Below are 14,744 nucleotides of genomic sequence, written 5' to 3' on the forward strand. Positions count from 1 at the left end.
AGTAAACTAATGAAGATTAGTTGCAGCTCCATTGCTAATGCACTGGTGTTTTCATTACTGTCAAAATAAAAGTCCCACACTGTAAAAAAAAAAAAAATAAATAAATAAATCTTAACTTATATATCAACTTAAAAAATTAGTGTTCATGCTGCCTTAAAATTTTAAGTTTAATCAACTCAAATATCCACGTTTTCATGTAGTACAACTTAACATTTCATGTTGACTAAACTTAATTTTAAGGCAGCACAAACACTAAGTTGAAACTTTTTGGTTTTTTTTTACATATTCTTTTATGATAAACATTAGTTTTTTGCAGCTACTCAATGCTCGTGCTGCATTGCTAAAGTTAGGCTTATCCCCAGCCATTTGAATTTCTGTAGGTGGGATTTATTTTAATGGGCCTCATTATGACATCATAACACCCAGAAAACAATGTTGTAGTCCAACAGAGCTGTTCATTGCGGTTCTTGAAAAGAGATTTTTTTTTTTTTTTAAATGTCCCTTTGGGGTGGACTTTGAGATTTGTAACTTTGTAGATCTTTTTTTTATGCCTAAACATACACACCACACACTGACTAAAATTCAAAAAGTGAAAAAGAATAATAGGACCCCTTTTATGAAGTTTTTTTTTTTAGGGGTGGGTTATATCGCTAGACACAGTTAACCAGTAGATATTTGTCAGCCAGTAAAGATTTTGAACTATCGTCTTTATCGTGGTATCGTTTGCACGCGTTTTTAAGCATTGCGATTTAAAAACAAGTTATTTTAAGCTGTTGAAATGTGAGAAACATGAGTTATTTTTGCCGCTTTATAGGCCTTGAATGGTTAATATACATCAGGGGTCACCAAACTTGTTCCTGGAGGGCTGGTGTCCTGCAGAGTTTACCTCCAACTTTCCTCAACACGCTTGCCTAGAAGTTTCAAGTGTACCTAGTAAGACCTTGATTAGCTGGGTTCAGGTGTGTTTGATTAGGGTTGGACCTAAACTTTGCAGGGACCCTGCAGGACCGGGTCTGGTGACCCCTGACATACATACATGTATGCGTCAAAATGCCTGTATTTGCAAGTATCCTCGTAAACAGTAATTTAGGTCTAATTTAGCAAAACCAAACAGCTGAGAAAGAAAACACACACATAACAGTATATTGGATCTGACTTAAAGTGTCATTCATGTTAATTAAAAAACAAAAAAGAGAAAGTTACTCACTGCTCTTGACTAAATCACTTACAAAACTTTTATAAAAATAAATATATCTTTAATTAACACAGTGAAGAACATGCAGTGATTTTTTTTTACATTTGATGTCTTTATACAATGTATGTAGCATTTCCTATTTTTTCTACCTTGCTTATAACTAGTTTATTCGCTGACTGTTTTTTCAGTAAGCTTGAGTTTTTTTTTTTTTTTGTTTTTTTTTTAAAAAAAAAAAATAATTATGAAATTGCTATTGTGTATAATACTTTGTTTAAAGCAAAAAACTATTATATTGTGAAATAAAATTACTTGTATCATGATATAAGATTTTAGTCCTATCACCCACCCCTATTTTTTCTCTTCCTGGAAATCAGACGAAAACATTGACGTAATTTTAGTAGAATTTGTGGCCAATTAAACGCTCTCTAGAATTAGAATGTGCTCTCCACCTTAATTATAACTCCCACCTGCCACTTATCTAACTCTTCAACATCTAATTCGCATGACCGTGAGCTTCAAAGTCATCAACCACAGATGTACCATCTCAGATCTATGAATGTTTATATCTAGACCACATCAAAACTGACTTACCGAGCAAAATGTGGACACTTTACGGTATAACAAATATTATCATTAATTTCTGTAGAGCTGCTTTGATTCAAGTCAGAGCATTCAAGCCAAAATCATTCAGAAGAAGCCTGCTGTAATCCACACCCTGGCCAAACTCCAAAACCTCCAAAAGCTGTCAACTGTTGCATTTCCAGGCTATGATAAAAAAAACCTTTCTGGCTGTTAAAAGCCTTGCTGTATCAAAACGCAACTTCCTGCTTCAAAAGCAGCTACATTAATACAGGAAAGAAAAGTGATTCAGCATATTAATTTCAGTGTCAATGCTATCATGAGGGGTTTTGTTGCACAGTGATGACCTAGAGCTGAGTGCGTTATATATTTGAATTCTGCATAAAAATGTTATATAAAACTTGTGACAGTAACACCTACTGGTCTTGTTTTGCAAGAATAAACAAAGAGGCTAAATAAGCCAGAGTGGGCAACACCATAAACATAAGCATATAGACACGTTAATTGGGTGTACAGTATAGGTCAAAGACAGAATAAAATTAATTAAGAGATATCGATCCTTGGTTGCAAAATCTACAGAGGCCAGTGTTGCCATAGAGATACCACCACTCAGCAATCTTTTGACACAGTTCTCGAATCTTTACCAAATGCATTTCACAAAACACAGAAAGACCACACTACAGTACACAGAGCCCTTCTTTTTAGACCCCGACATGGCTCAAAACACAGATAAGTGCCTGAACCGTGCCGCAAGATTCTGCTCTGCTGAACTCTTAAACTCAGCCTATTTTCAACTGGCATCTGCAGACACCTAAGCCCACATATACAGAGACTTTTAAAGAACAAGAGCCTTTAAAAATTCATCCACATTTTCTATTCAGCTCCTCTTCGGTCTCCATTAGGACTTCCAAATCGGTTACAAAAGCATTAAATGTTAAAACGCAGTTCAACACCAAGGAATATTGACAGATAAACACTTTTATGCTTCACACTTCACCTTACAGTGAGCTTTAGCAAGATCTAACAGGTCATTCTGTGAAACAAGTGCCTTTTACACTTTTGATCTTTTTCAACTTTTGCATCTCAAGCTAAATTATGCATGTGAGGACTAAATTATATATATATATATATATATATATATATATATATATATATATATATATCTGTATGAAATAGCTTAATATTTTAATATATTTTACACTGCCATTCAAAAGTTTGGGTCAGATTTTTTTTTTTTTTTTGGATTTGTTTGTTTGTTTTAATTCAGAAAGTATGCATTAAACTATGGAAGCCTCTCACAATTCTGACTTTTTTCCCTCTCAATAGCAAGATAAAAACTCACAATTCTGACTTTCTTGACTTTAAAATATATAATAGTTTCCACAAGAATATGAACACAATTGTTTTCACAATTGTTTTGTTTTCTTGACTTTATCTCGCAATTCTGAGTTTATATCTCACAATTCTGACTTGTTTTTTTTCCTTGCAATTCTGTCTTTTTTCTCAGAATTCAGAGATATAAGCTCAAAATTGTGTGTTATAAAGTCAGAATTGTGAATTACAGAATTGCAATTCTGACTTTCTCAGAAATGTTAGTTTAAATCTGGCAATCCTGACTTTTTTTTCTCAAGTGTGAGTTATAAAGTCAGAATACAGGGATACAATTGCAAAAAATATAGTCAGAATAGTGAAATAATAGTGATTTTCTCACAAATGCGAGTTTGTAGCTCGGAATTCTAACTTTATCACACAATTCCGAGATTATATCTCACAATTCTGACTTTTTTCCTCGCAATTCTGACTTTTTTTTTCTCAGATTTATAAAAATGCAATTGTGTGTTATAAAGTCAGAACTGTGAATTGCAGAATTCTTTCTCAGAATTGCAAGTTTAAATCTCAGAATTTTTTCTCGCAACTTAAACAACTAATTTTCAACTTTCTCGCAAGTTTTTAATCATGCAATTCTGAGTCAGAATTGAGAGATAAAATTGATATTTACCTTTTCTGATCATTTTATTCAGTAGTAGTAACGGGCTTCCACATTTAACTGACAAATACCGACAATAAAGACCTTTACATTGTTACAAAATATTTATATTTCAAATTTTTTTTTTTTTTTTTTTTTTTACTTTCTATTCGTCAAGAATCCTGAAAAAATCTATAATAGTTTCCACAAGAATATGAAGTAACAATTGTTTTCACAATTGTTATTTGTTTTGTTTTTGTGTTGTTTTCTTGAGTAGCAAATCAGCATGTCAGATAAAGTGTAAAGTGTAATAATGTTTCACAAACTTTTTTATATTACTGTATTCTTAAACTAAATAAATGCAACCTTGCAACAACTGGCACTTGTTTTGTTGAATAACCCAAATGTTGCACTAGCTGAAGTACCTTAGTTTAAGTATAATTTATTTAAAGCCAGCATCCGATATTCCTTGGCAAAGGATCTCCTTCTTTCTCTATTTATGTATACAAAGAAAACATTGGCCGGGTCCAGTGAACTATCACATCAGCAAATGATATACATAATCCTTCTGAATAAGAGAAACCGTACTCTCAACTTGTTTTGCGTGCAGTGTTTTGCGCCAGCAAAGAACGCGACTTGCCAGGGAGCCAACAGTGAAGCTGTCAAAAACAGTAATAATGTTACTGTAGCATATTTTGATTTTAGCCAGTGAAGATAAGCTAGCAGATTAGTTTTAATTAGACAGTGTGCGGATAGACCGCTGGTTCTAGGGAGGAATCTGTCAGCATTAGTCTACATCACGAGAAGCTGCAAATGAACATGAAACACACACATTCATGAGGACTCTCTCGAGCTGACTGAGTGTGTAGCCCGTCTACGGTCATGTCTTATTCATCCGTCTTTTCCCCTGATTAAAGTGTGTGGGAGAGACACTTTTAGGGCACACATACTCTCCCTGAGAGAGGCCATGACCATGTCCAGATGAACTCTTTTGGCTGCATTTACGTTCTCAATTCAGATTTCTTTAACAGGCAACCAGCGCTGATCAGATCTTCTTGTTATGCCGTTTACAAGCATGCATTTGTGAGATTGAATATTTTGGCAAAACTTACATATCTGACCTACTTTTTGTTTTTTTTTTTTTTTTTTTTACACTTTATCTAATTCTCATCTTAATCTGGGATTTTTCCATCATTGCAACACGACAGACGGGCTACTAGAAAACATTTTACACATACCCAGAAATAAATAACCCCAAAATTTATAGATACATAGTCAAAAGTTTTTGAACAGTAAGATGTTTAATGCTTTTATTTTAAAGAATTCATTCTGATCACTAAGCCTGCATTTATTTGATCCAAAATACAGCAAAAACAGTGTAATTTTGAAATATTTTTACTGTTTTAAATAACTGCTTTCCATATTTTAAAATGCAATTTATTCTTGTGACCACAGCTAATTTTTTAGCATAATGACTCCAGTCTTCAGTGCCACATGATCCTTCAGAAATCATTCTAATATGCTGATTTGCTGATCAAAAATAATTTACCATCATCATTATTATTATTATTATTATTATTATTATTATTATTATTATTATTATTATTATTATTATTATTATCAATATTTGAACCTGTTGAGTACATTTTTTGAATAGAAAGATCCAAAGATCGGCATTTATCTGTAATAAATCTATAGTAACATTATACACTATGCCAAAATCTTGGAGTCAGTATAATATTTGGGAAAGGAATTATATAAATTAATACTTTTATTTAGAAAGGATCCTTTAAATTGATCGAAAGTGATGATAAAGACATTTATAATGTTACAAAAGGTTTCAGTTAAATGTTGTTCTTCTGAACTTTCTATTCATCAAATAAACCTGAAAAAAAATCTACTCAGCTGTTTTCAACATAATAATAATAATAATTGTTTTTGGAGCAGCAAATCAGAATATTATAATGATTTCTGAAGGATCATGTGACTGGAGTAATGATGCTAAAAATCAGATTTGAAATCAAAGGAATAAATTACATTTTAAAAATATGTTCAAATTGAAAGCAGTTATTTTCAATTTTAAAAAATTTAAAAAAATAAAAAATGTACTGTTTTGCTGTACGTTGGATCAAATAAATGCAGGCTTGGTGAACTGAAAAAAAAAAAAAATACGGTTTAAAATCTTTTGACTGGCAGCATATACATACTTCTGGTCCTCGAATCTGATTGGCCGAGAGGAGTGCGATATTCTAGTAATATCAGAACTCCAACCATTTCAACGTTTGTATCACTCCGCTTGTTTGTTTTTGTGCCATAAAATGTATTTTTAACATTTTTTAAGGCAAGAATGTACTTGTTTAGACTTCAAATATGCGGTTTGTTATAAAAGATGATGTCGATATGAAAATTTCCTTCAGTTTGTTTGGAGATGTGAGTTCCAGGGCGTCAGCACGCATATGATTGAGTATATAACGAATTAAATATTAGTTACTTCAGTTTTTTCTTTGCAATCAAAGGTTCATAACACAATTCTGGATTGTACAGCCTACATCAGAATTCACCGGAGCTCCTTGCATTATAACACATCTTCTAGAGCACTATTTTCATTCCAAAAGTATCTGATAGCAGCACATTTTAAAGTGATTTCAAAGAGATGTGTATTTGATATCATAGCAGAGTGTTTTAATCTACCTCAGAGCGTAGACTGTCACACTGCCAGTCTGTGAGGGAGAGAAGAGAGAGAGACTGCTGAGCAGCCCGGTGGGGAAAAAAAGTGTTTAACGCAACAGAGATGAAACCAAATCACATCTGACACTCTGTTATATCAGTGTAATTAACATAGGGGGACAGATAGATGCCGAGACACCCCTGTTGCTTGCTCTGGTTCAGCGGCCAAGCGTGTGATTATGCCGGAGTGTTCTCGTCTCTAGCATTCCCAGCCCTTCCACTACGCCTTCATTGCGCCCCAACAATAGAGATAATGGTTACATTTAGGCGATTTGTAAACCATCTCTTCAATTCTGATCCAGCAGATGATGCTTTTTGTGATGGATGATATGTTGATGTGGTATGTGGCACACAAAGCTCGCAGTGCTGAATATTAGGGAGATTAATGACATATAAATGAAGAGGTAGATGAAAGGAAATTTAATTTTTACAATTCAGATTGCAAAAGATGGTGACACTAAGTGCTTCGACATATTCATGCATTTCATAATTGTTGATCCTTTGTGGCTTTGAATATATTTAAAAGTGAAGAAGAAGAAGAAATCAACACAGCCAACAACAACCTTCACCTTTAAGATATAAAGGTATTATTTTCACTGTGTATCCTAAAAATGAGCCTCCTTTTACATGGAGGTAGCTAAGTGTAATTTTCTTCACAAATCATGGAAAGTCAGCCAAGACTTTGTCTCCAAAGTCAGCTCTAGAAATAAATCCCCTGACTGTAACCACCGTCTCTCACCAGGAGGACCTCAGCTGCATAAAAAAGGGCCGGAAAACAAATGTGTAAACACTAATTGGTGGTTGGGGGGCATGCTACATTAGGATGGCTAAATTATTTATGACATTCCATAGCCTCCTTTACTAGTAATTAGCATCCACACTAAATAAACAAAGTGCTTTACAATGCATTAGTGGCACTAAATCATGTTCAGGAGTGTGCAAGGTTGTTGAAGATTTATCTTGCGATTGGTGACTAAATGTGTCTGGCTGGCTAAGAGTGCTTAAAATATTGAAGAGTTCTTGAAAGTCAAGTGTCGAGGTAGCAAACCACTGAACAGTGGCTGTACATATAATATGCATCTAGCCATCCTTATAAACATTACATTTATTAATAATACATAATACAATCCAATATACACTACCATTCAAAAGTTGATCTCTTGTGCTCACCAAGGCTGCATTTATTTGATCCATAATACAGTAAAACTGCAACACTGTGAAATATAATTAGAATTTAAAAGAACTGTATTGTATTTTAAAATGTATTTTATTCCTATAATGACAAAGCTGAATTTTCAGCATCATTATTCCAGTCCTCAGTGTCACATGATCTTTCAGAAGTCATTCTAATGTGCTGATTTGAAATATTTCTAGTTATAATCATAGTTGAAAATAGTTGTGCTGCTTTAGATTTTGTCACCTTTGATGAATAGAAAGTTCAAAAGAACAGCATTTATTTAAAGCAGAAATAATATTATAAACACCTTTGCTGTCACTACTGATCAATTTCATGCATGAATAAAAGTTTACATACTTTTTTTATTTTTTTTATTTTACCTACTTTTGAACAGTAGAGTAACTAAGTATGGGCAACATTCAAAGCCATATGCAAATAAAATAAATAAATAAAAATAAAAAAGCACTATAGTTTTAACCTGTCAAAAATATTAACTTTACACAAGAATGAACAAGGCAACAAATTAGTCTTCTTGGATTGTACAATACGCACTACAAGGCAAGTAATTTCTAAGCTAAAGAACAGAAGATTAAAAACTAACTGAATTTCAAAAATAGCAAAGCAAAACTCATGCCATTCATTGAGCAAATGTTATGACAGGCCTCGTCAGGTCTATATTTTAAAGAGATGCATCACTTCTGTTTTGTCACTAGTGTCATTTCAACTTTAAAGAAGGTGAAGTGTGCATACAGCATGAGCAGTTTGTCATGTAAATTAGAGTGTATAATTTCAAAACTGAAAGCAAAAACACAAAGGTCTGACCTTTGCTTTGTGATATTATGCAACATTTAACATTTAATGAAGCAGAAACAGCATACAGGCTGAATGAGATGCAAATTCACTCTCTGACAGCAGGTGGCGCTTATGGAACAGCAGCGATATGGCTGTAAACAAAGTAGTGCTGCGCTTTTAAAGAGCAGGCCATATGAGTTTTCGAAATATATCTTACACTTATACTTCAATGTAAACAGCCTGCAAAGCTGTTAATCAAAATAGTGCATTATACATAAAGATATTGTGTCTCAATGTGAAAGCAAGTATGCTTTGTTTTCATTGCCGAAAGATGGTGACGATATCACAGCAATACAATTCAAACTTTTTTGTTTTACTGAGGACTGCTTCTCTAATTTTGGAGTGTTCAACGCCAGATTCGCTAAACACTTGTCCAAGACCGATAAGTCTGTACCTTCTTTATTTGGACCAATAAGCTTCTATCAAGTTTTTTGTGCTAATATGTGATGTATACCTAGTAGTGCAGCTTTAGGTTTCCATGCAAACCATTAAACCATTAAAACATTAATGTAGACTGTTGTTGTTCTAATTACTTTGTTTAATAATAAAGAATGTAGCTTAGTGTTAACAGTTTAGCAGCTAAACTTTGGCTGTGGGCACAATTTGCTTGCATAAGTGTTAAACAAAATGCTTTTATGTGATTATTTTAGGAACGGATTGTAGCACTACATATATTGTTTTATGTAAATCAGGGTTGCCAGGTTTTCACAACAAAACCCGCTCAATTGCTACTCAAAACTAGCCCAATGGCATTTCAAACGGGGGTCCTCCATTTCAGGGTGTAAAATACACGCTTTTTTCGGGGATAAATATGACGTTATTGGGGTCGCTTCAACCCACAAACATCAAAAACAAACACGGACTTGGCAACACAGATGGTAGTGCTCGCTAACTTGCTCAAGTACTCCTCTCTGTGCCAATCACAGCAGGCTTGGTCAGCTGACCAATCAGAGCAGAATATGCTTATGGAAGGGAGGGGTTTACAGACATTATGCTCAAAACTGATTCGAATGTTTCAAAATCATCAACAAATGACTATGTATAAATGCATTTAAACCTGTTGTAGAGGACTCCAACACAATATTAAGACACCTTAAAAAAAAAAAAAAAAAAAAAAAAAACATATGACCTGCTCTTTAAATACTACATTAATATGCATTATACATTAATATGAATATAATATGCATTATATTTCACACATCATCAACAGTGAGTTTGATCGGCCTGCTACAATATTTTCCCCTCTTTGCGTCCATCTTCACCGTCTCTGGTTTCTATTAATGGCCATTTACAGTTGGTTTATTTGCCCAGTTAAAGAATTAATTGTGTGTTATTAATAGTTCTATAAAAGTTTTCCAACCAGAAGTGTATGCAGTTAGCGGGAACCTCCTCTCAAATCACGACACTGTCCATGTTGCTGTTTTAAAAATTCATACTGATTGCTTTCAAACCAGTTTACTATTATATCGCCCAGAACTAACTGAATCTACTAAAAGAGCTATGAAAGGCAAGCAGCACAGACAATATTCCTATTCACACCCCAACAAACACCACACCAGTACATTTGAAGCCTCTCAACAAACTTAGACAGAAACCAGAAGGATGCATCTCGAAAATGTAAATAACTCCTTTATGAGCCAACATCGTTCAACACAGGAGGGCAAATACCTCCAGGCAGGACTTCTGGAGCACATGTTCAGTTATACATGTTCTGTATACAAGGAGAACAGATGGTTTGACAGAGGAGTGAAGGAGGCCTTAGATGTGAAACTAGAACAGTCATCAGCAACTCACAACGCTGTTTTCCCAATTCACACAGCAATCGAGATTCACACCAGGAGAGAAGCAATTCCCTGAGGTTAGATATCAGAGAACCTTCACTGTCCTTCAAACTGACAAAGCCATTCGGATGTAAAAACAACCAGATGGTCCTATATACATCCTAACTAGATATAGAGATAAATGCAGAGCATAGCTAAGCAGTAAACTGGATTACTTTTGGAAACGTCCTGTTTTAAACCAACAAACCACTGCCAAAGTCATGCAGTTGACCACAGTGTTTAGTGAATCGCATGAAAGCGCAAATGAAACAGCACACCTCTTCAGGGAAACGCTATTTGACAGAGCCCATTTACCGCTTGTATTTTATACTTAGACTTTCAGTGAGGTGTTTCAAAGAGATCCTTCGAGCATATGACAACAGGGTCTATAAGAATGACCCAATCTCAGTGAAGCAGGACTACATCAGAAGCCATTGATGCGTGCCAGGCTTACAACTTGAATCTTATGCAAATCGGACGCTTTATTTTCCTTCTGAATGCATGACATCAAAGCATGATGGGATACGTGAATCATATAATAAATAAATTACATTGAGCTAAAATCTCAAAACACTAGTGATAAGCTTCAGTGGACTGGATCCTTCTCTCCAACTCAGTACATTTTTTAAAGCCAAAATATCGTTTAAAAAGTAGAGAAGTATACACTATCAAATGTTTAGACAAACTTATTGAAGCGAATCTTGGGATACATTTGAAACAGTATTTTACATGTATTTCAAGTATTCAGTATTTCAAATCCACATGTATGCTAGGGACAGTGCAATGTACCCATAAAAAAAAAAAAATAAAATAAATAAATAAATAAATAAATAAATAAATAAAATAAGGAATAAATAAGTATTAAAATTTTACAAATTAGAATAATAATGAAAAAGGAATGAATACAAATTAAAACTTAACCTATAGAACAAAATGTTATGTTAATAAGCAAATTCAGTCATGCATGTCCATTTTTTCATTAAACTGGAAATGTACCACAGTGCCTCCTGAATAACATGGTAAAGCATGTCCTTCACGAGAGCAGTGATTGAGAAGAGACAACTGCAAATATTCCACAAAAGGTTGTGCATACATAACATTATTTTTAGGAAACACTGCTGGAAAAAATCAAATCACACACTCTGTCCTTGCACTCTTCATTCATCTCTTATAAAACCTCCAGCCAATGAAGACAAAGCTCACCAGCAGGCATGCAAGCAGGGAAAACACGCTTGAGTAGGCAGTCCCTGAACAGGACAAAATCTTTCAAAATGGCTGCCTCAGTCCGGAAGATAATTATAGGAGATTTACAGCTGCGGGGATGAGGGACGGGACCTGGCGGGCAGTAACCCTTGCCTAAAATTGCTGTGGCTGTTTCACTGACAGCTACTAAACAAGTTAATAAAGCTGGATGTAATATGTCTAGACAGGGCACGAAAACGCTGGACTATGCATTTTGATTTATTGTATTTTTCGTGCAAACAGGCACAAAGAAAGACAATAATGGATGAGGTGGCTCATTTGATAAGGATGAGTCTAATTCATAACTTTACCTCGCACTGCTGAAGAAAATATAGGGCTATTTTAAAAGAAGATTCAGAGAATATGTAGTAGAAATCTGTCAATCCACTGCCTGTTGCTTCCAATTACTGCTCTGGGACAAATGTGTTAAAACCACTGGTCTAGGATCAGTTTGATAAAGCCAAATGAAAACATTAAGTATAAGAGTGAATTGCAAAAGCTGATTCTTGATCAGTGAACGCAGGTTTCATACATCTTACTCAAACTGTTTTTCAAAAGCATTTTTAAATATAAAGCAATGTATTTTTACATCAAGTCAATACAATCTTTCTCAAAGCTGCGTTTTTCCATAAAAGTCCTTTTGCTGCAGATTCCCTCTATAAAATCTTGGCCATCTCTTTTAACACCTAGTTTGTTAATTGCAACATCCAACCCATATGGAAGTCATATGGAAGAATCTCCCTTCATTTAGTCATCATACAGTTAATAATTTTGTACAGTATTACCTGTTACTATGGTACTATTTTAATACCAGTGGTGCTTGGGTTGCTTACATATCATGCCTTGCATTTGAACGGCAATCGGAGTAAAAGATTTGAAATATATTATTATATAATACACAGACATGCACAGTAACAAAGCATAGCTTTAAAGATGAAAATCTGTTTGAAAACCGCACCGAAAATCTGCTCCTGTCTCCTCTCTCGCACTCATATCTCACTCACTCACACATATCTCATCAAACACCACCTGTCTGTAACAAAATCCAAACATCCAGGCATGCAGCCTTGCTTAAATGCAAGTCCTCAATTCTGTTTAACTCTAGCATTTAAGGACAAGGTTATTTTATGTGCCTCCAACTATAAAACCGACTAGATGAATCTCTGAATTATTGAGATGTGAAGTATTATAAAGTCTCCTATCTTGCCAATCCAAAAATCTCCAATCCAAAAACACAGACAGCACTGCAGCCAGGAGGCTCTAGCCAACAACCTGCTCTACAAGCAAATCATTTTATCGGAAAAATATACCGACAGTGCAGAAAGATACTGCATTAAAGGCATATTTGCAGACTTTGTCCCTAGTCTATTTAGCAAAGGCGATTTAGAAATAAACTCCCAAAGGTGAGTGGTTATTTAAACCGAATATAACTATGAATTGCATTCCAGCTCATTGCCAGGGATCCTGTTGTGCTTGATCTCTTTGACAAACAGGTGGTTAACACTCTGAACAGGTGTTTTCTGTAAACATTTAGATTATCTCTGCTCAAAAGACTAAGCTGGTTGTAGCTGGTTTAAGAGGGTCTTCTCAAGCTGAAAAGTGGGGAAACTCATGTAAAACCAGCCTGGTCAGGTTTAGAATGGTTTAAGGTGATATTTTCAGCAGGGATGTTTGAGGGATGATCATATTATCATAAACCCTATAGACTCAAATCAACATGTGCATGCCTTCACAGTGACAACAACTAGTTGACTAAAACCCTGAAAGCTTAACAAGACAGCATGGACTAGATAGCATATATTGTGTTGTTGCAAAGAAGTACAGGATGTTGCGGACTTACACTGCTGTTTTTCCCAGTCCAATACACGACTGCGTGGTTGTGCGCGGAGTCTCCAGCCAGAGCAAAAGTGCTGCTGGTCAGTTTGGGTTCGTCTGGTCTGGAATCCGATACTCTGGCATCATGCTCATCATCCCTGTTCCAGCGAACTTCGGCGCGTTTACTCTGTCCGTCCACCCGCAGACCGGAGGTCTTTCTCTGCTCATCCGAGCGAGCATCAGCGCTCCGCACGTTCTCCAGAAACTCGGGCACGCTTCTTTTGAGTCTCCCTAATGCGGCGTCCTCAGGTTCCAAGTCGGATTCACTTTTCACATATTCATCCGAAAACAATTCTTCGTCTAAAGCGGACTCGGTGAAGTTCCCCAAAGGCGCACGGGAGTTTATCCCCTCTGTTTCTTTCCAGTTTCGGCGCGATCCCTGGAAAACCATCCACCTCTCGTCCAGCAGATACTCCAATATTCTGGTAAAGACCTGTGATCAGCTTGGGTTTCTTTTGATCCTGTCTCGGATATTTCCCAGAATCAGGCGGGTCACGCAGATGCTCATCCCCTGCGTAATTCACTTGCATTGGCGACATACATGGCGCGCAACTTATATCTGCCTTTACATTTGGAAAAACATACAAGAAGGAAAGAATTAGCCAGGTAGAAAGAGTAAAGTGAGCGCCAGGGAATACAACCAGACGGGTCTCCATCGTTAAAAGAGATTTTGGGGAATGCGTCTCCCCTCCCTCCGACTCTCAGACGCGCAGGGAAGCAACTCCAACGAAGTGTCGGGTTTTAAAGAAGTGCTCCTCAGCTACACCGCTCACGTTCAGGGATGTGATGATGGAGTAAGGCAGCACATAGGGGAGGTACTGAATCCAAGCCAAGCCGCTGCTGCGTCTAGGGAGAGAGAGAGAGAGTGAGGGAGAGAGAGTGAGAGAGAGCGAGTTGGGCATAACGACATCATGCGTATTACGGCTGAAAGTCTTTTATTTTTATATCTAGCGAATTGCATTAAAATTAATACCTATCCAAGCTATAAAAGCATTTACTGTTTATACACAAATAAATCCGCCTGGGCTATATTACCACTTCAGCATTTCTTAATGCACCTAAATATGCAATATTTATAAATTATTATTATATAAACCCAAATTCAATAACAATAGTTATTATTATTATTATTATTATTATTATTATTATTATTATTATTATTATTATTATTATGTGCGAAACGTATAATGTATTTTTTTCCCATACATTGACAATGAATATACTAATTAAAAATGTCGAGCTTTAAATACGAAGAATTTTATTATTTATTTAGTTATTTTTTAATATCATAAAATAAGTCCAGATGTCTCG

At 35.4% G+C, this 14,744-nt stretch overlaps 1 protein-coding gene across 1 annotated transcript in view; it reads right to left on the bottom strand.

Moving 5' to 3' along the window:
• sorcs3a (sortilin related VPS10 domain containing receptor 3a) overlaps positions 1-14,744 on the bottom strand; it is a 323,929-nt gene that overhangs the window by 259,871 nt on the left and 49,314 nt on the right. The window contains 2 exon segments of the mRNA XM_051135232.1: positions 13,399-13,786; positions 13,788-14,279. Of these exon segments, the coding sequence (XP_050991189.1) occupies positions 13,399-13,786; positions 13,788-14,089 (690 nt within the window). The 5' untranslated portion in view covers positions 14,090-14,279.

The sequence above is a fragment of the Labeo rohita genome, chromosome 1 (assembly GCF_022985175.1).
Source record: "Labeo rohita strain BAU-BD-2019 chromosome 1, IGBB_LRoh.1.0, whole genome shotgun sequence".
In the NCBI taxonomy this organism is placed as follows: Eukaryota; Metazoa; Chordata; class Actinopteri; order Cypriniformes; family Cyprinidae; genus Labeo; species Labeo rohita.